The sequence below is a fragment of the Xylaria bambusicola genome, assembly GCF_022495145.1.
Source record: "Xylaria bambusicola strain CBS 139988 unplaced genomic scaffold F5B22scaffold_42, whole genome shotgun sequence".
NCBI classification, from domain to species: domain Eukaryota; kingdom Fungi; phylum Ascomycota; class Sordariomycetes; order Xylariales; family Xylariaceae; genus Xylaria; species Xylaria bambusicola.
Window position 1 is genome coordinate 78,135 of NW_025953595.1, and position 20,812 is coordinate 98,946.

The following is a 20,812-nucleotide window of genomic DNA, read 5'->3' on the forward strand; positions in this document are numbered from 1 at the left end:
GTAAAGGTGAGGCTCAATGCGAACGACTCCGCCAAGTGCTATGGGTTTATATGAGAAGCGACGGTGTAGCGGTCTATTCCCACGCAAATGACGGCTGGTTGATGCACTCGATCTTCGTGTATCAATCGTGTCTCGATCGTTGAGCGGTTCACGTAGACAAACCGGGCGTTGTTAGGGGCTAAGATAGGAGGGTAGTAGGGCACAGACTGTCGTAGAAGGTGATAGGAACGAGTTCGATTTCAGTCAATACTCTTTCGAAAGCAAAACTGACCAAGCTCCGATTAGCGACTGTGCGATTACAATTACCATGCTGAGCACGGTGATATAGAGCCCCCAACAAATCGTTGGAGAAGATGTACTCACAATAGTAGAGCAAGAAATCTAACCGCTCTCTCTCTCTGTGTGTGTGTCTTAACCACGCCCAGTAATGAGGAATGACACACGAGGCAAACTGGGTTCATTTAGGCGTGCGAGTACCAAGGTGGAATTGCCATGAACACCTATTGTCTATAATCCTAAGTATGCACAACACAGCGCGGCACAGCACGGAACGGCACGGCACGATATCGTTGGATTCGCCCAGGGGCTCGGATTGGAACTGTTAGAGAGTAAGAACCCAAGATTGATTTAGACCCCGCCAGGTCTCAAGTTTAATCCGTCACGCCGTAACGAAGGTCGACTGTGCGAATAGTAATGCTACGCAGTATGATCAAAGAAAACCGAGCTGGGTCCATGGAGGTATAGCTGAGGGCCCTCCCCTTTCAAGAGGAACCAAGAGAAATACAAGGGGAAAAAAAATTACAGAGTGTGCTGAATAGTATGTGGTAAGACGTCGGTTTTCTTTCTTTGGCGTTTACTTATGCAGCGCAGCTTGTCGCATGCACATCAGCGGTACGGAGGAGCAGGGCAGGACAGGGCAGGACAAGCAGGGGGTCGATTGAGCGGGAGCGGCGGAGCTGTGCGACAAGGTAACCCAAGAGAACGTATGTATCTTTCTTAGTAGTAAGTATATTGGTACTACGGTAGTATAGGGAGGTGGTAACAAGACGAGCGTATGATGGACAGCAGCTGTAGCTAGCTTGCTGGCGATGATGTGAGATGGGCCGGGAAGCTGAATGGGAGGCGAGAGGAGGAGAGAGGCCGTGATAATAATACAATGACCGACCCTGAGACAGCGATCCTTAGAACAGAACTCTGGGAGCTTGCTGCTCGCACCAACATACTTAAGTTAGGTATGTACTGAGAGAGTACATACATGTAGGTAGGTAACTACTGCCAATGTATATGTATACTCGTTACAGCCACTATCTACACATAGGCCAGGGAGGTACCGGTAGGTATAAGGTTACTTACATATGTAAGTACCGACCCTACCTACTAGGTACATGCTAAGTACGTACTTACTTAAGTGCGTGCTAGAGTGCTAGGTACAAGGCAGGTGCTAGCCCTATTCGCCCTACCTGCCATCGATGCTAGTCTAGCACTTGCTCCGGCTTCGAAGATTAGCAGGACTAAAGTATCCGTAATCAAGGCCCTCAGGCTCACGGCCTGCTCACGGCCTGCTCGCGGCCTGTATTGGTTGGTCGGGCTCTGGTCGGGGGTTGTCGTCAGGATGGATATCGACGTTGAGCTAAAACTGTCTGAGACAAGACGCTGAGCTGATGGATGTGTCTCTCCTCCACTACAGAAAGATCATGGGTGCCGGGGCATGGAAAAGTGGAAAAGAGGAACGCCGCCACTTGGGACTTGGGGACTGGACGGGCAGTCTATCTACAACGCTAGTGGCCTTGCGGTACCCAGCGGATCGCCGTGTTCATCCGCGCTGGGCTTGTACCAAAGATACCGTGTAGGGGGATATGGTACTTTCGTGGGGCCGCGGCAGTTTTTGTTTCTTTCCTGGAACAATGAACATACTGTAGGTATGCGTCACATCTCCCTTTGTTATAATCGATACGACGATACCTACCTTCTCCAACTCTCTAGTCAATCCTTTATCATCACTTGGTCCTAGCTTTCCCTACTACGAAGTACGTACCATGCGCATTTCGACGTGGCTATTGTATATTGTTATACAACCGTCCCAAGCGACCATCCGGCAAGAGGTAGTATAACCTGTAGGAGCCCTTTGTCGGCATTGGATGAGGATGCTCCCACCATGCGGGAACGCCCTGCGGCGCGCGCGGGGAGCTGTGAGCTTTGGAGCGCGGCAGAACGGAGCACGGAGCACAGACTGGCTCGACAGTAAGCTGGCCCGTGCTCGGAGATCAGCCAGGATGCGCCAAGCGGGCTTGGACTTTTTCTAGAATTTGACCCCTGCCTACCGTATATACATAGTAGGCAGACTGTCCTGAAGAAGTTCCGGGCTGAAGGTTATACGAATGCAAGCAACTCGTTCGACAACCAACGACATTGGATGGACTTGACCTAGCCACATGGTTTACAGCAACAATAATAAGACTGCCGAACGCTGGACCCAGGATGTTGTGTATCGTACCTAGTCATACTGTAACTACTGACCCCATAACCCTCCTGTTGTAGAGTTCCTTATACCCGACGTCACTCGATCATGCCACTGACGCACTCTATTGTCTCATCTGAGACGTAATCAGACAGCCCATCTATTCTTTCCTCCTCGCGGATTTTATTGAGAGTTTTCATTAGTGCTACCTAACCTAGGTACTGTAGATAACTGCGCAAAACTGCATGTGGTATAAGCATGGCCGACATTGATCGCTGCTCCTAACGCTCCTCTGGACCCCTAAACTTGGATCCTGAACGCCGCTGAATCAGCGCTACGGGCTGTAGTACCACTGCATATTAGGAACTATCCCGCTCTTTGCCCTAACTACCTGGGTAACGACTCTTCAAAACGAAAGATCTATTTCCGGAAGGAATAATCCCGTAAATCCTTGCGTTGTGGCGGTTGCTGTTCGGTATATCCTATTGATTGTAAACATTCAAGTTGAGCGCCTCAAAAGCCACGTGGAATGCACAATGACGCTGTAGTATGACACATGGCTTGAACCAGAGAGAGAGAGAAGGGCACAAACCCTGAGGAGAACTAAAACACATGTCAAGGTGAGATTGGCAAAGCTTACATTAGCCATCTGTACAGAGGCACGTAGTTGTCAGCTCAGACCATACCCAGTCAATTGGCGGGCCTCTACGAAGTATAAAAGTGATGTAGACTACAGCGCGTTCTTTAATTCCGAGTGTACTGCTGGTATATTAACTATCGTGTATACTTGCCTAGGTATGTATCCATATCCATGGTTTTTTGTAGTTTCGGCAGGTTCAAGATGGTACACTACACAGAGATCTTATGATCCCTACCAGACAGAGTATGATGCGACAATGCGAATCGAGGGGCCGAGCCGCCCGTCAAATCTAGCATCACGTCCACCACTAGGTCTTACATATATACACTTGTCCCGAGTTAACACCACTTCACTCTAGTACTTACGGGCGCACTCTATGAACGCTTTGGCCGTACAGCGACCATCCATGCTCGTGTAATTCCGGGTTTGCTCCCGACGGTTGCGTTGAAGATTCCCATGGCGGCTACGGCGCGCTAGGATCCCTGCTGATCAATCGCCGTTTCAAGATTCGAGAAGGCTTCCACAGTGTCCCGCCTCTCCCCATCAGACCCCATCCAATGCTCTAAATTTAGTGCTGATGATGCACTGCACCCGACTCGGAGCCTCCTTGAGAGCTTTGCGATGGTTCAGTACCTGATTGCTAAGCGACCGGCGTGGCCGATATAGGCATTCCTCATCATCTTGCTTCGACTCTGAACAAAACTCGTCCGCAGCACCGTGTCCCGAGTTGCGCTACTATTTCCCAGACCCCGAGACCAGTTGTTGTTCTGTCATCTAATCTGAGGCCAGTGTGCTCGGCAGTAAGTAGATGGGATCTATCTCTACAACACCTCTCTCCGGATGATTCAACACTTTCCTTCCCATGAGTGTAGCTTTCGTAACAGCCAAAGGACCTCAGTTAGGTTTAACAGTATTCCCAGGAAATAGAGGGTGTCATTACTAGTATTGTTGACCATAAGTAAAGGGACCTATGCGGAGCTTCTAGAAAGCTTCTCCAACTCCCCAACTTCGTCTCCCCTGCATTGCCGTCGTGTTTTAGAACATGGCTATGCAACGGGACGGTGCTGTTTGATAACGGATGATGGAACTGAAACGGGAAGGTAGCGCATAGGTAGCTCAACAAAACGGCACAAGCATGTGATGGTATAGCATTTTCATCCACAAAGTGCATACGAAAAGAAGCATGGCAAAGGTATGCACTGTAACAACTTGAATGTGGGCGGAAGTTAGGTAATTTGTAGTAATGCTCGTGAGATCAGGTCTACTCCAGGCCTGACATCTGAGGCCTTCATTCGGGCTTGCAATAGTCTGCTCGGGTTGTTCTTGTCCACCAAGTTACTCAGCTAACTCCTTTCTACTGCGCGCCCTAGTCCCAGTTTCAATATGTAAATCGTTAAAGCAAAATGTGTAGTTGATAAATAGTGATTAGTAACAATACCGGAAGTGTCAACTACCTAGGTTAGATTTGATTCGACCTCATACCTATGCCCGAATTATCTGACAAGACCTAGGTTAGTTGATCCCGGAAGTGCTTCGTCGAGAGAATGCTACGGCAGACTACGGGTATCCACTGATAACTGGGTAGATAGTTGCAATCAAACACAGCCAGAGATTATACCAAATGCCTATTTCACCTGAGGTATATACGTATTCAGCCAAATATTGAAATTCCATGATCAAGTTACTTAATGGAGGCATGTAAGGTACACTACAGCCTGTAAGTACCTTCAAATGTTAGTCTAGTACCTCGGCGCGCCTTGAACCTTAGGTAGGTACCTAGGTAGTCTGTTAGGGGCGGTTGCCGAACGGTGTTCCTCGGAGTTAAGACTTGACAGAACCCCGTCCATTATTCCAGTGACTTCCTCGGTAGCTGGCGCACGAGCCACCTCATAGATTACATCAGCCACCGCCCGCCACATCTCTCTACCTATCGTCATTGACCAGCGACGGCGATTAGCTTCTCCAACTTCGCATCTTCCAACCCAACCTAGAAATATTCAATTCTCCTCTGCCACAACCATCAATACACGTACTTGTGGATTGAGAACATCGCACGCAGGAATGTCGTTTACATTAGCGGTTCGTCAGGGACCAGCGCGTCTGGTGTCCAGATTACCAGATGTCGCCAAATCCTCTCTTCGCACTTCAGCTCCTCTCCGAGCTTTCCACCGACCCGCCACCAAGCCCTCGACCTTCTTCACATCCCGCGCCACCGTCGCTTCATCGACGCTGCGCATCACACCCAAGAATGCATTCACGCAGTCGAGAGCATACCAGCAGCAGTCTGCCCCTGCTGCCGACCAGGGCACGCTTGTCCGGAGACTCTTGACGGGTGGCGCTATCTTCGGTGGTACCGTCGTCGCCATCAACCTCATCTTCAACCGTGAGACCCGAGAAGATGGCGGCATGCCCCCCTTTGAGAGATCCTACCTCAACCAGACCTTTTTGCACACTGGTCTGGGTATTGGTATCATCGGTCTAACTGCGAGACAAATGGTTCAAACTGGATTCGTTTACCGAATGATGGTCACAAGCCCTTGGGCTATTGCCATTGGTGGCTTAGCTCTCAGCATGGGTACCATGATCGGAACACGATCCATCGACCCTGACAAGTAAGCCTACTTCCATTCTTTAGCGACCTACATTAGATTACTGACGTTTTCTACTATAGCTACATCCCCAAGTATGCTCTTTGGACCGCTTTCAACGCCACCCAAGCCGCCTTCATCGCACCACTACTCGCCTTTGCTCCTCCCGCACTCATCGCACGTGCCGGTCTTTACACTATCGCTATGATGGGTTCCATCTCCTTCGTTGGCGCCACCGCTAAGCAGGAGAAGTACATGTACATTGGAGGTCCCTTGTTAGCTGGTGCCGCTTTGGTTGCTGTCTCTGGATTCGCTCCTCTGGTCCTCCCTGCCACCGCTGTGCGCACTCTCGCTTTCACTGAGAACATCTGGCTGTACGGTGGTCTTGCCGTCTTCGGCGGCTTCACGCTGTACGATGTCCAAAAGATTCTCTACCACAGCCGCCTGGCTGAGCAGGGAATCATTAAGAAGGACCCCATCAACGAGAGTATCTCTCTTGAACTCGACTTCCTGAACATCTTCATCCGTATGGTCCAGATCTTGATGCTCCAGCAGGGCCGCCGAAAGTAATCGCTTCGTGGAGCAGGAAGAATAAGGGAAATAATGGAAGGAAGGATCAATTAGTATGCTGTGAACGACAAATTGGGGCTTAATTAAGGGTTTTAACACTGCTCCTGGATTTCATAGGCAACATAACCCCTCTCTTCGGTAAAAAAAAACCTATGTAAAAATATCTTAACAGCGACACCGAAATCGGTCTTTTGTACTAGTCTGTAAATCCATCAGTTACTGGGAAGAAAACAATAATAAAAAAAAGACAATAAAAAACAATAGTAAATTTCAAACAAATGTCTGAAGTAACGCTATCACAAGTTAACATATGAAATCTAACGATGCATCTTAAAGTGACCAGACAACTAGACTCATAGTTTTGTTAGAATGCTAAGTATACATAGATAGGGCTTCTTCTAAATGGGATACTTCCTCAACATAACTCCTACTCTTATCGACCCGCGCGGTATTGAGGGTTATTTGAAACTCTGATCAGACTGTGCCTATATATACTTATATCCTATATTACTTCTATATCTACTATCTCGTGTAGCATTGTCGTTAATATAGATGGACCTATGACTTAGAAAGCAAGCAGCATATATGGCCGCGCTTCTATTCAGCTACTATTCACATCATGCATAGCCCAACACATGAGTGGAACTCAAATCGACAACACGATTAAGAATAATCGTTAGAGATGGATGTGATTGCGGAACATGATGCAGTTTATATAGATCATTTATATTCATTCGAGATCCAGAGTCGGAATACTCGTATGTTAGTATATTCTACCGTTACCAATTGAACTAGCCATTACGTCCAAGCCATTAGGATAACGGCGCCTAGACAAATCCAAGACAGAAACACACTACATATACCTCGATTACTGCCGTCGCAAAACGTCCAGTGATATCTGTGGAACGATTCTTCTCTTTCAATCCAGATTTACGCGTATCAGACAACCGCTAAGACACCCCTCACTTCTGCTCCAGCGGCTCAAAGGGACGCAGGAAATGGCTAGGGCACTCGTAGCCCCAGGGATTCTTGTTGAGATATAGCTGGTGGTAGTCCTCGGCGTCCCACCAGGGGCCGGCGGGGACGATCTCCGTCACGATCTTGCCCTTGTACCACTGCTCGTTGGCCTGCTTCGTGACCTCCTTGGCGACCTGCTCCTGCTCTTCGTTGTGGAAGTAGATCCCACTGCGGTAGTTGGTTCCCATGTCCGGGCCCTGTCTGTTCGCTGTCGTGGGGTCGTGCATGCGGTAGAAGAATTCGAGGAGCTGGCGGTATGTGACCTTTGCCGGGTCGTAGTAGATCAGAAGGGCCTCGTTGTCTGTGGTGGTTGGTTAGGTTTGATGCGCCAATTAGAGATTTTGTAGTGCCGGTTGGAAATGCTTGATACGTACGCCCTGTCTTCCCTCCGCACACCTGCTTGTAGCTGGGGTTGGTCGTGTCGCCACCGGTGTATCCCACGCGGGTATCGTATATACCCTTGTCGCCGCCAAAGTGCTTGCGATACAGGTGCTCGACACCCCAGAAACAGCCTGCGCCTAGCGTGGCCTTCTCGGCACCTTCAGGGACGGCAGCGCGAGGCGAACCGCCGCCACTGGCTGTAACACCCATTGAGGTCGACATTGGGCGGAACAGGCGCTGGATGAACGAGGGCATAGTAAATGCCATCAGAAGGAATGCAAAGACGAGAGCGACAAAGGCCGAGTTGAAGGAGATGCCGTTGTTACTTTTACTATTGCTCGTGGACTTCGATGCGGAACTCGATGTTGGCATAGAATACAGCCCGAAGACTAGACTTGCGCGATGTTTAAGATAATCAATGAATTAGGGGAAAGTGTGAGAGAATTAGGGAAAAGGAGGCACAAGTGATGTCGTCGACTTTTGCGCCACCACCTATCGGGATGGCTGACAGTTTCAACGAAGCCATGACAAATGACAAATCGTAGAGCACCCGATTTGACGGTGTGTCGGCCCCGCGAAAGCTGTCGTGCCCCGCCAAAACGCTCGATCACGTCAGTGTGAAACGGGCAGTTCCTACTCAAATGGCAGGCGCTGATTCCAAATGCCCAGGCCGGGGATTAGAGCAGACGTTGTATACTACCGCCGGGAGTTGGCTTGTGGGGTACATCGGGCATTCCCAGGGACCTTCTTCAGCAACCTCGGCAGCGTACCTACAGTAAGTGAAGGACCCTAGCAGGTAGGTAGCTACCATAGGACTGACTTACCGCCTAGTGTAGGTAAGTGCACTAGACCGAGCTAGGTACTTACCTAATACAGCAGCGTGTAGGGAGCACAATAGGTGGCTGCCCAGAGGCTCGCCAGAGCTACAAGTTGCCCATTGATCTTATCTTATCGCATCCCACTTGAGGGAACGACGCACATCTTCGCCGACCCCACATTGAACTTTCGCGACACAACTTGAGCTTAGTTGCGCCATACCATACTTCAGCGTCATTCGTCCGTTACTACCACAACTACATAGATACCCGCCATTGAGTGTCAATACCCGTCAAGATGCCGACAGAAGCTGGTCACAGATGTGAGTGCACGAGTACCATCCTCATGTTCAATCAAGATACTAACCATATTCCTCTTCAAAGTATACGTCAAGTTCGTCCACCCTGCCCAAGCGAGTCGCATTTTCCCTACATCCGATATCGTAACTCGAATCAAATATAGTCACGCGATATATGACTGACAGGTGTCTACCATGAAGAGCCCGCCACTTGGGTTATAGGCGCAACAAGCACACTACGCATCCGAACAGAAGCCTTGTCAAGATTGAGGGCGTGGATGACCCTGAGGCTGCCAGGTGTGTGCTGCATAATACCTATTATCTACATTGGTCACCCTAGTGACTGACTATACCTTTAAGGTTCTACCTCGGCAAGAAGGTTGCCTTCATCCACAAGGCTCCTAAAGAGATCAGTATGTTTCATCATTACAATGTGCTTTCATATGAACCAGACTTACAACCGTACTAACTGCTCACTTACAGGAGGCACTCAAACCCGCGTGGTAGGCAATGTTGGGTCAATTCCCACCTCTTTACATCAATACTAACTGGTCTTTGTACACAGATCTGGGGCAAGGTTGTCCGAGCCCACGGTATGACCTCAACAGAATCCAAGTCCAACCATGCAATGTCACTGATTATCTGGCTCTAGGCAACTCCGGCACTGTGCAGGCTCGCTTCTCTACTCCCCTTCCCACAAAGTCCATGGGCGCCAGCCTGCGGGTTCTACTATACCCCTCTTCGATCTAAGCCGTGAAAATGCTGGTATTTTAAAAAAAAAAAAAAGAAGTGGCTTCCTAGTAACAAGCTGGGACGCCGAGGCAAAGGGAAGACCAATTGGAGAATGGGCCCAACCAAGGACGATGAACAGCAATTGCCCTGATGGGCAAGTTGAGCCCCTACGGCTTCAGCACACAAAAGAAACCAGCCTGTTGGATTGCTGGGATATGGCGGTTCATGCACCACATGTGATACGGAAAGTCCGTGTGAATGCTAGGAACAGATCTCTGATAAAAACTATCCGTTCCTATTTATGAGATAAAAGAAATACGCTCGTATCCAGAAGCAAATAGATTACCTACACTGTTCTAGTATAGAGCAAAACGAAGAAATGAATGAATGCCAATGTTGGAATCGGGAGGGGCAAGATTTACTTCCGCTATCATTCTCATCGAGATATCGCAGTGGAATAGTCATATCTCTTCAATATCTGAATTTATCAGTATGATTTTGTTTATACTCTTTTGCTAATATTCAATCGTCGTACTGCCTTGAAGGCGAGCAACCTGTATGCGAACTACGTATACCTCTTGACTAAGTAGATAAGCACCATTCGTAACGCAAGTCAGTAGTCATGTGATGCTACACGTAGGTAAAGCCACAGCAACATCACTGATGGCTCTCGTTAGGAGACCACTACGCCGCAATGGCCACTTCATCTTATTCAGCGCAGTATACCGGATTCATTATTTGGGACAGTGGATATTAGATATGCATTCCGGTAGTTTCATGTTGACTCTTACTCTTCTGTGAATCAATAAATATATTCCGTTATGGTAGTCTTGAATATTGTATCTGTTCCCCTCTGGGAGCAGGAAATAGTCATTTTCAAGGACTACCTAGTGGACATAAATAGGTTCCCCATTGGCCTTCCCTGTGCTCAGGTGTACCGGTACATCTGAGCCTTATTCAGAAACTATACGAGAAGACCATCCGAAGGGTCGGCGTACGATGTGAGATGTATGTGGTATCCCGGATTCCGGATAGCTTTCGGATCCCACGCCGATGTAATTAAACTGTGTTTGCACTCGTGGGTTCGTCTATGTGTCTGGAAAGTGTCTTATTAACATGGCTGTAGTAGTGAATACTGAGGTATGGCGTGGAGAGATGAGGGGAGGGCATAGGTGGTCACTAGAAAGGGGTTGTTTACGATGTGCTGTGGACTCTTGTGAACGTGTTGTACGGCTTAGAAGCGGGCTAGCGATACGATATCTGAAGCTGGTGATGACACTTACCCCAGACTCAGATTGAGTCAAAGAGTTGGTCATGTTACTATGATCAGATAGCTAGTTAACTGAGTATCCTCCATCGATGCATTTGGGGCTTATGAGTGAGACACAAGCAGTAGCTTCATCCCAAGTTTACAACGTCTCTGCCGCTTGTCTTGGCTCGTCAACAACATGTCTAAGACTTAATGCTTTCTACCTCAAAATTTCACATTAACAATCTACTTGCTGTACGCTAATAGCCATGCTGTCTTGGGAGCATATTGCCTCTTCAGGGAACAGTGACTGAATACTATCCCCAGCGAAGGGCTGAGAAAAGACAGTATGACGATGTGCTCTGAAACATCCTAGATAGCATCCGGTTCTGGGGAAGTGAGTACTCGTGGCGTTTCACGATATCTAATGACGTAGTGGGAAAAGCAAACCATGGTTGGTATCCAGTGTAGTTCGCGGGTCTCACTCATTTCCTCTAAGACAAATTACCAACGCCTTCGATGCTAATTGAGTCGCGTGACGCCAAAGGTTGTCTTTGACGAAGACATGGTAGCGAACACATTTCAATATATCCATAGGACAAGAATAGAAACACATATATATGGGTTAGTCTCGTCTCACACCGAATTGCTTTGTTCTCGAACACCCATCGTGACGAATGTGAACATGTGGAAATAGATGCCACCGTTGCACCCAGACGCACGATCGTCTGCAATACTACGTTCTTTTGGTACTGTGATGAGGCTGATACTTGATCCGATATTTTGCTTTGTGGGTTTTTTTTTTGTTTTCGAACTTTGAATCGGGAATGGGCATCTCACCGTCACAAGTGGCGTCGACTGGCTGGACGCCGTACACTTCCGCAATGGGAAATGCGGCTGCCTACTCCGTGATACTTAACTTAGAAACTACAGAAAGGGAATTGTGTCAAGTGCTACACTTCCAAGGCTCAATATATGGTGTTCACGGCTTGTCATTACATACATATGTGGCTCCTACGCAGCGAGACAAGTGGGAAAAGCGGGAACGACGACGTGATTTCTATGAATAGATGCGATTTATTCGATTATCCACGAGCATTATTGCCATGTATAATACAATATGGGCTCGATATAATAGATGGTCCAGAAGGGGACGGAAATAGAATAAACAGGAGATACGAGGGAATTCTCGATATGAACGTCTAGAAGCGGAGGATAAGGATCCAATATATAGTCCTGGATAACCCCGTCTCCAAATGAAATCGCTGGGTCCAGAGCTCTGGTTCTAGGGGTCACACGACGACGCACGGGAGGTGGTAATCAGAATCAGTACGCAGCAGCGATGGGCGATCTAACGTTCTAGAAAAGCACAGATGGGATGCAGGCAAGGGGTTGAAGGGGAAGGGGACCACCAATGCAAAGGGTGTGTGTGTGAAACCCAACCGGCCAGATTCCATTGTAACCAAGAATAGCTACATTGCACTGCTTCCACCACCCCAGTTCCGTGCAGCATGATAGCATGTATTGTAATGTACCACAGCAGATAGGTAGGTAGGTAAGTTGTAGAGAGGGCAATTTAAAACACCGCCCTGCGGAGATGGCCTAGAAGTCGTCTTGCATAGTGCGCGCCTTGGCCCCCCTCGAATCATAAATTCCCCGGGAGAAGAGACGACTGGCCACTGGATATTCTTGGTTGGACTGTAACAATCCATGCATAGCCACTTGCTTGCTTGCATGCGTCACACTCCGTTTTAGAGTAGAGCCCAGGCTAGTCTATTCGCCCGTTTTCTCCTTGCGCGCGGGAAGGTGTCGACTAGCTAGCGAGATCTGGGTAGGGAGGGTGTGGGAAAAACCGGGGTATAGGGTATTTACCCATATTCGAATTCAGATCGAGGTGAGCCGATTTCGACGCGAGATTCTACCTGGGGTGGCTAGATAGCTACGTGGATAGCTGGGGGGAGCTAGGGGTAGCTCAGGGTAGCTACGGCAGAAGCAACTTTGATCCGAAGTCTGGAAGCACGTCATAGGAGAAATGAAAAAAGTAATAATAATAATAATAATGTAAGTGTTTGTATTGGTGGTTGTCTGTCTCTATTGATGGGCGCTGGGTAGTTTTCATCGCCCTCTGTTGTCTTCAGTTAGAGACACGAATGATCAAAATACCGTGGGCCCCTTTTCCCATTCCATGCTAGTGATTGCCGCCAAAAAAAAAAAAAACAAATATGGCCCCCGTCCAAGATGAATCCCAACCCAGAAAAAAAAAAAGAAACCATGAAGAACATTCAGGAATTGCTTCCCCATTATGAAGCGAAAGGGAGGTTAGGTTGGTGGAGGCTATTATTACACGAAAGACAGTGGTATTTTCCAAAAACTCCGCCCATGGCATGAAAACATGATAGAAAACGCTGGTAGTGCTGTGCCCCTGGAAACAACAATCATAAAGTCGTCATGAACCCGACCATTTCGGTAGTTCTTGGGATGTGTAGGTAGGTAGGTAGATATGGGGCGAGGGCGTTGTGCTGTGACCTGCACTGTTGGTCGTAGTTCATCTTTCTGAGCGACAGCTTTTTGCGAATGGCTTATCTACTTCCCTTCATGAGGGGTCAGACAAACCGCGCCCCCCACACTGAGGCGCATCCGACCCTCATCAGTCATCTCTTCGTCACGACGTCGAAATAAGCCCCGGGTAGATAGAGTCGGGGGCTCTTAGGTAGCGAGTGTCTTTTCGTCGACGGGGTGTCCCGTCGACTATGTAGCTGAAACAGTGTAAGGCGTGGTAGGGTATCATCGGATCTACGATGCTCAGATAAGGTGTAAAAAGGATGGTTCGAGACCATCGTCCACCCGATGTCATGTTTGATCGTCGTGACTGGGCTATCGTGCGTCTAGGCCGCGGCCTCATTTCCCATCTGGGGCCGGTTCTGGGGATGGCAATACCAACAACTACCGGTGGTGTATTCCGTACCGCAGTTCCCACATGTGTGCATATGCATCGTGTTGACGAGGCTTCTAGAAGCAGCACAGGCTGAGGTTGATGATGCTGCCATTGTGAAGAGTTGATGTGACTTTGGCGTATATATGTCTATGTGTGTGTGTGTGTGTGTGTGCCACGGTGTATGTGTGAATGTATGCGTGTGTCTAGTCTGTCATTCCCCCGCGTTAGATCTAGAGCTCTCATGCGTCTTCGTGGGCATATAAGGAGCCTAGATCCTCCATCACGAGGACGGGGTTCTGGGCTCCAGAATATTCCATCACCAAGTTGGCAGCACGCACATACCTGAGTATATATGGCTAGACTGCGAGCAGAAAGTCGGTGACGATGTGCCTTGGAGCAAGTTTGGAGTTTGTTATCTCTTTTACGTGGTAAGGGAAATTCCTCCCAAGTGAGCACAGTTCGTTATGGGCTGATGGGTGTGTATGTGTGTTTTTATTTTATGACGATGGTGATGATGGGATGTGGTGGGCAGAACTTTTGCTGTGAGCAGTGAATGAAAAACGGAAATGGCAAGGTTGATATCAAATGTCGATCGTTCCTCCTCGCAGGTTATCAAGTCGTCGAGGGGGGGATTTGCTGGCATTATCATACGGGCAACTTACTATTGTACCCGTGGACCCTTTGGATCTTTGCACCTTTGACGGCGCTCGAGCTACACCCGTTCGGTACATGCTACAACGCACACCAGAGCACACTACGACGAAAGCGACGATGGAAAGAGGGGACGGAGCAATAACAGCCAGTACCTACATGTCGCTACATATCGCTACATGTACAGGATTATCCCTCGTGGAAGCTGCCGATGCAGGCCAGCAAGTCCAGGTGCGCCCTAATGCAGCATTCAATAGTTCGACGATGGGCTGGAACTTGGGATGAGACCCTCCCCACCATGCAATGACCTGCCCGAAGCCGCAATCGACTGCATTTTTAGCACGCGTAGAGCCAGCAAGCGAACGACTGCCGCTTTGGGCCAATTATTCCGAGGGTTGGCCTGGGGCCTTCGATAGGGGGGGAATAGTGGTAGTGGTGGTGGTCTTGGTGGTGGTCTATGAATAGGTGACTGGAACAGAATATACCCGATGCTGCGCATGTCGTGTCCATCTCTGGAACTCTGGAGATTCAGACAGAAAGAGAGACAAGACAGACAGACAGTCAGTCCGTCAGTTCCAGCGCTGCGTTCCCAGCTCCACGACTCTACACTGCCCATCTCCCTACCTCCGCAATACCAAGAATATGGCTCGTTAGTGTGGGAGGCATGTACCGGTATTGTCCAGTATTGCCCATCGTGTTCACAATACTAACTAGTACATAGGAAACGATATCGCAATTATTGCCCATCCCACGTCGACTATGGGCTATACTTACACATACTGACAGACAGAGATCCACGCACTATCAATGTGTACGCAATCCTCCATCCACCCGCGCGCTGATCGGCTGTTAGTGTACACTAACCACACGCTCTCAACTCTGTAGCGGCAAGGGACACACCTCGACACTTAAGTACTCTACAGACAGTACTTAGGTATGCAGTTGGTGTACGATCAGTGTACGATGTAGTAGTCGAGGGTAGTGTGAGTAGTCATGGAATCTCCCCAAGCTGTGTGGATGGGATGGGATGGGTGTGGCTTACTGCCAGACTGGCTGCTGGGAATCCGCTTGACCAGATCAGGGACAGCTTCGTGTGGAAGGGCCCTGGTCGGTCCCCTGGTCTGTCCCTGGCCTGTCGCAAGCCGGGTCCCAAGCCTGTCCCTCGCCAGCGGGATCAAAATGTCACGCCACTCAAGCATTTCAACCAGCAACGCTAGACCGGGTCTACTTTCCCACGTGGACCCCGCCTATTTTCCCTAATTAGGACTTACAGATAGGCAGGTACCTATTCATGTACCTATTCATGTACCTATTCAGGTACCTAGGCGCTGTAGGTAAGTATCTCAAGTACCTAGGCGCCAACAACCGCCAACAACCCACTAGGTACGCTAGCAGGTAGGCGGGCTGGGCACAGATATGGGCACAGATATGGGAGCAACAGTCAGACTTGCTTATGGACAATGCTGAACTGAATCTTGGTCAGCCGCCTGAGAATCTAGTAGGAGATAGATACACTAGATACGGAAGGGATTCCTACTAGTGTACCTGGGCAGGCTATCTAGATACCTACTGCAAAGCTGGGGGTAGCGTACAGATTAATGTCCTGCCTGCCAGGCTACTGTGCCTACTGTAAGTAAGTTCTGCATGAATCCCCCCAGCAAGCGTCCCACAGCTGTTACGACCTCTGAGGTAGGCTGGGCGAAGGAGGTACTTACTTGGACCAACCAGGTACTTACCAAGGTCCCCCACGGGTGTACCCAGCACGGCTATAATCACCATCATCGCTACAACCAACACTGTCGGTGAACAAGCTGCGCGAGGTACCTGTCTTATCACCAACCACCACGGCGCTCTTCATGCCGCCACGCTCATTGCTGGCCTGGTTGTCTATCGCCAAGGCACAGAAGCTTATTACTCTACGATTACAACTCTATGTAAGTACGTGTACGAACCCTCTCCCACCTCGGCTACCGTAGAGTCACCTGTCAGATCAGATCGTGTTGGTAACTAAGTATGCACACGTAAGTATGATGGGTAGCTCAACTTCGCTTGATTGCACTGATAATGTAGGATCGCGGAGCTGTCCGTTCATCCTATTGTACACGACAAGCCCAACCCCAGCACATATCGACAAGACCTTCCTATATATCAGAACGAGGCAAAACCACTCGCCCGCTCGCTCTCCTGATCGCCGGACCACCTCACACTATCCACTCCTATATGTACAGCCTTTAAAGGGGGACAGCTGAGGATCTAGATGGAACGACAATGTCAATATAATGCTTCATCAACCTTTGCTTTGCTGCCAATATTTTGTCTGACTCGCCCTACTGTGTACTTCGCTTACACTTACTCGAAATTAGATGGAATCGCTGGGAATAAGACTGATGCTTATTTTTTCCCCCCTTTGCATCCGCGCCCCCGGCCGGCAGCTAATATTCTCCGAACACACACGCCAAGAGTCATCAACAGAAGAGAAAAGGGGAAAGTCGTTTCTGGTTGCCCTATTTACATACATACCGTAGTAGGGTAGATGGGGGAGACCGTGAGGGCGGCATTTATTCATGCTCACCCCATAGGACGAAAACTCACCGGCTCGCTACCACCACAAGCCCCGGTGCTGCAGCTCCGCTATGGCCCATCGTGTAAGCAAGCCAGAAGAAAGATGCATGAGGACCTATTCTACACCATACTTGCACATGGGCGGATAGAGCCTAGTTCTCGACACTAGGCATCACGGTACCTATACTAGGCATACAATATCTGTCTTAACATTGATACCTAGTGTCGCGTTTATGGGCAAAATTGAGTCCGCTTTCGACGTCGTCCTCATCGTCGGTACCAGCTTTCGTCTCCCACAACGGCTGAGCGCCTCTGTCGCCTAATCTGCCATCGACTCCCACTAAAATCAAAGAGGCGCTTCCAGCTAACATGAGCTGAGCTTAGCCATCTTTAATTGGCCTAGCATTCGGGTTTGGGCGCTTTCTACTGACGCTGCCGGGCCCGAGGATCTGTTAGCGTCAGATGTGTGAAGCGTCGGGCTGACTCTGCGCTAGAGTGAGCAATGGTGCCCTCCCGTTTGGCGATAGTAGGCGCCACGCGCTCAAAAGAAATGCCATGCATCGGTTGTCCAGCGCCTTGGGTACGAGCAGGGCTGTGGGAAACCGTTGTTCTTCCCGGGGTGAGCGAAACAACTCAAGAGACGACTGATTGCTGGTGAGACAGACCTCAGCTTAAGCGCAGAGAGCTGAAGATCATGCCTTTTTCAATACTTGAACGACCACGATGACCTCTTATAGCATCGATAGGTAAGAATTCCCTCGGGATTGTTTAATGTCGATCCTATCATCTTTATACAGCCGGTAGAATGGCACTCCACATTCCGAGTTTCACATATAATGAGTATCTATTGAGTATGACTCTTTTGTCATCCCACTACTTAAGCCCGTCAAACGAGGCCCGTGTCCTGCCCGTGTCCTTACCTGTGCTTTTCGGCGTTCAGCCGGCTTGGCATGCGGCCAGTTGTGCCCATCTGTCCAGGAATGCGTGGGGGTATCTGGAGGATTGCAGGGCAGGTTGTGACTCGTGACTGGGAGAAGTGAAGTTCCTTGCGCTGCTGCCCTTGCCGAAAATCCGGCGGCAAGGAGGGTAAGTCACGGAACGCATAAAGGGTCCTCCCAATCCGACTCTCAACACTGAGTTGGAGGAAGAAATGCCAAGAATTTTATATTCGACTCTCTTTAGGCTCAAGATTACTCCGTTATTATAGATACAGAAATCTCCGAACCCTTGATAATTTCGTCGCAATGACGTACTTCGGCCATGGGCCGAAGCTACAGCTATAAAGGCAATGTTGCCATATTATCATCGGTTGACGCGACAGTTCGCTGTCAATAGACGATTGAAAACCGGGAGAGAAGGTCGCAAGCGCCCGCCAAGAGCAGTCACGATACCAAACCAGCATTGCGACCATGGGCCAACAACCCTCGCTTCCAGGGCCACCTGGGACCAAGTTTCGTGTCATTGGTGCCGGAATGTGAGTTACATTTGTCCGGCTTTTTTTCATTATTTTTTTATAACATGACTACCTAGGCAGAGATAGCACATCCGCCAGTGATGCAGATGCTGGGTTCATGTCACTTCTACTAGCGGGGCATCTTATTGCTGCTGCCCCCTCCAATGCAGTCTCTTAGAGATAAGCTGACACTGGTTAGGTCGCGTACCGGTACCAAGACACTTAACGAAGCCCTAACGGTCCTTTTGAAGGGCCCGGTTCATGACTCCGGTATCCAGTCGCTGGGTGGGCCAGTGGAACAGATCAGCGCTTGGTTGCAGATTATGACATTGGCTCCCAAGGTCCAATCTTTCTCCGACCAAAAAAAGCTCGATTGGCTACTATCCTCTGTGCTTGATGGTTATGTAGCTACCATGGATTGCCCAGCTGCAACGCTTACGCCGGAGATTATGCGCGTCTACCCAGATGCCATCGTGATTGCAACAACGAGGGATGAAAACTCGTGGTGGAAGAGTATGAGCCATCTAAATAGCATGATGTCTACGTGGCACCTGCCCCTTCTGGTACTCTGGCTACATAAGAGTCAAGTCTATGGACTCTGGATGGTTAGATTTAGCGGGATCATGCAATGGCGATACAACTCGGAAGGGATACAGGAGGATACTCTTCGAAAGCATGAGCAGCATCTCCGCGACACTGTTCCGCCCGAAAAGTTATTCTGGTATAATGTGAGCGAAGGATGGGAACCACTCTGTCGGATCCTCAACGTCCCTGTACCCGATGTCCCATTCCCTCATAACAACAATAAGATCGATGCCTCAAAAACAGTCAGGGAGCACGTTATAGCCGGTATCATATCATGGATATTTGTACTATCATCGTTCGCTGCCATGATTTACCTTGTGAGGAGCTGGTACTCGAAGAATTTCCACTGATAGATAGGTATTTTATAAATTATCTTATAATTAGACAATCAGAACAATTTATTTCGTATTGCCCTCGTCGTCATGTGCTTATAATCATATACAGAAACGCCACTCTAGAGATGCAGCCCTCATCTGCATGTAGTCTGCATTCTTAAAACCGAATCATTCTGCTCCCGTGAAATTGCAATCTCAACGTCTTACGGACCAAACGCCAATGGCGAGAGCGCTTAGCGCCCCCATCAGCGACAAGGCGTTTCTTCTTCCCCTTGCACATATTTTCGAAACTTGCGCCTGAAACTGCTTCGTATCGTTCATGCGAGGATAAGGGACTTCAGGAATGTCTACCTCCAGGAAAGGACATATCTGTTCCCAGCCAAGTCCTTCTTCCAGTTTGGCAATGAGCAATCGGTCTGCTGGAACCAGATCCTTGACCCGCGCATTACTGGCACCTTACGTCAGCCTCCACCCACGAGCCATCTGTCTCTCGTTCCCGGCGTAGAAGGCGGAATGTCGCTGCCCTGTCAGACCTAGGGAGAGGTTCACTCACTATTCTTCATACTCTTTCATCGCCGCCTGATAGCCTGCCTCAGTTCGCCCATACCCTCGGGTGATGGTCTGGAAAATCAAATCCACCAACCTGCTGAATTGCAGGTCCGCTAGGTCAAAGTACTTATAGAAATTCGCGGGGAAGCTGTGCGCCCGAGCAGCGAGCAGGCCGATGGTGTTCCATACCGACTTGGCCCAATTCTCGGGCTCTCTCACCGTCAGGATGAATTTGGCATCCGGGTAAGCCTGGACAATCTCCTCGGTGAGGTAGCACGGCACAATCGTGAGGACCTAGAAGGGGAGCATTTCCGCCGTGTTACTGAGCGCCCATCTTATTGGATTGGGATTGGGGAGAAATCAAGTTCTCACGTCGTAATTCCACATCCACTTGTCAAAGTCGGGCCGAGAATAAGGTTTGCCCTGGCCCGTCCGCTTTATCTGCAAGGCCTCGCTGAACATCTTGATGTGGGAATATCCATTCTGTACCACCTGGTGCATATTATAGCTCCAGCCGACGATCTTAGCAACACCGAACTGCTGGGTCTCTTTTTATCCTCCCACCCCACCCGGGCCCCCTTTTCACACTAAAAGATGCGGGAACTCACGGCTTGTAGCCCAAAAATTGCATCGCATTGCAGAGGCCCAGTGTGCCGGAGCTAAAACCTGTCAGTGGATGAGTGCGAATTGGAATAGACGAAAAGAAAAAATATATATATCAAAAAGGTGGTTCGCAATGTTTAGTCGCCTTGGCTCGACTCACCGGCTGTAACTAAGGACGATCACTCTTTTCTCCTTGACTAACTCCGGGTCCGGCGCCGGCACGGTATCGACGTATCGCGACGAGCTCATGTTGATTTGTGAACACTTCCAGTTCTCAACACTACCAATAATAAATAATTGAGATCATCGACTTGACAGAACAAGACAGGATCTACAGCGTCGAGTCAGAGAGTAGCTAGCTCATGAACTATATATATATACTAGTATATA

The 20,812-nt window shown here is 49.2% G+C and overlaps 5 protein-coding genes across 5 annotated transcripts; 3 read left to right on the forward strand and 2 right to left on the reverse strand.

Annotated features, from left to right (window-relative positions):
- The first annotated feature begins 5,047 nt into the window (after positions 1–5,047).
- Positions 5,048–6,559, forward strand: F5B22DRAFT_618305 (bax inhibitor family protein). Its single transcript, XM_047975684.1, has 2 exons — positions 5,048–5,710; positions 5,770–6,559. Exons 1-2 carry the CDS (start codon positions 5,160–5,162, stop codon positions 6,254–6,256), a joined length of 1,038 nt encoding a protein of 345 aa, XP_047828030.1. The 5' UTR covers positions 5,048–5,159; the 3' UTR covers positions 6,257–6,559.
- Positions 6,560–6,963: 404 nt separating this feature from the next.
- F5B22DRAFT_618307 (peptide methionine sulfoxide reductase MsrA) lies at positions 6,964–8,408 on the reverse strand. Its single transcript, XM_047975685.1, has 2 exons — positions 7,648–8,408; positions 6,964–7,574 (listed from the first exon to the last, which is right to left on the reverse strand). Exons 1-2 carry the CDS (start codon positions 8,024–8,026, stop codon positions 7,219–7,221), a joined length of 735 nt encoding a protein of 244 aa, XP_047828031.1. The 5' UTR covers positions 8,027–8,408; the 3' UTR covers positions 6,964–7,218.
- A 20-nt stretch (positions 8,409–8,428) lies between these two features.
- On the forward strand, positions 8,429–10,055 carry F5B22DRAFT_618309 (ribosomal protein L35A). Its single transcript, XM_047975686.1, has 7 exons — positions 8,429–8,792; positions 8,854–8,863; positions 8,970–9,065; positions 9,129–9,181; positions 9,252–9,271; positions 9,334–9,361; positions 9,421–10,055. The coding sequence occupies exons 1-7, from the start codon at positions 8,768–8,770 to the stop codon at positions 9,516–9,518; spliced, it is 330 nt and encodes a 109-aa protein (XP_047828032.1). The 5' UTR covers positions 8,429–8,767; the 3' UTR covers positions 9,519–10,055.
- Positions 10,056–18,154: 8,099 nt separating this feature from the next.
- On the forward strand, positions 18,155–19,449 carry F5B22DRAFT_369964 (uncharacterized protein). Its single transcript, XM_047971156.1, has 2 exons — positions 18,155–18,371; positions 18,550–19,449. The coding sequence occupies exons 1-2, from the start codon at positions 18,307–18,309 to the stop codon at positions 19,283–19,285; spliced, it is 801 nt and encodes a 266-aa protein (XP_047828033.1). The 5' UTR covers positions 18,155–18,306; the 3' UTR covers positions 19,286–19,449.
- A 16-nt stretch (positions 19,450–19,465) lies between these two features.
- On the reverse strand, positions 19,466–20,671 carry F5B22DRAFT_638259 (P-loop containing nucleoside triphosphate hydrolase protein; the record flags this gene model as incomplete). The annotated part of the gene is made up of 5 exons (XM_047977561.1): positions 19,466–19,718; positions 19,824–20,113; positions 20,192–20,327; positions 20,428–20,478; positions 20,583–20,671. The coding sequence occupies 5 exons, from the start codon at positions 20,669–20,671 to the stop codon at positions 19,466–19,468; spliced, it is 819 nt and encodes a 272-aa protein (XP_047828034.1).
- Positions 20,672–20,812: the final 141 nt, after the last annotated feature.

Bases quoted from the DNA above. Each gene is read 5' to 3' on its own strand.
- F5B22DRAFT_618305 (XM_047975684.1), top strand. From the start codon at position 5,160: ATGTCGTTTACATTAGCGGTTCGTCAGGGACCAGCGCGTCTGGTGTCC. The intron at 5,711-5,769 runs GTAAGCCTACTT...TTTCTACTATAG, and splicing joins CGATCCATCGACCCTGACAA to CTACATCCCCAAGTATGCTC.
- F5B22DRAFT_618309 (XM_047975686.1), top strand. From the start codon at position 8,768: ATGCCGACAGAAGCTGGTCACAGAT. The intron at 9,066-9,128 runs GTGTGTGCTGCA...TATACCTTTAAG, and splicing joins GATGACCCTGAGGCTGCCAG to GTTCTACCTCGGCAAGAAGG. The intron at 9,362-9,420 runs GTATGACCTCAA...ATCTGGCTCTAG, and splicing joins CAAGGTTGTCCGAGCCCACG to GCAACTCCGGCACTGTGCAG.
- F5B22DRAFT_369964 (XM_047971156.1), top strand. From the start codon at position 18,307: ATGGGCCAACAACCCTCGCTTCCAGGGCCACCTGGGACCAAGTTTCGT. The intron at 18,372-18,549 runs GTGAGTTACATT...GACACTGGTTAG, and splicing joins CGTGTCATTGGTGCCGGAAT to GTCGCGTACCGGTACCAAGA.
- F5B22DRAFT_618307 (XM_047975685.1), bottom strand. From the start codon at position 8,026: ATGCCAACATCGAGTTCCGCATCGAAGTCCACGAGCAATAGTAAAAGT. The intron at 7,575-7,647 runs GTACGTATCAAG...CAACCACCACAG, and splicing joins GTGCGGAGGGAAGACAGGGC to ACAACGAGGCCCTTCTGATC.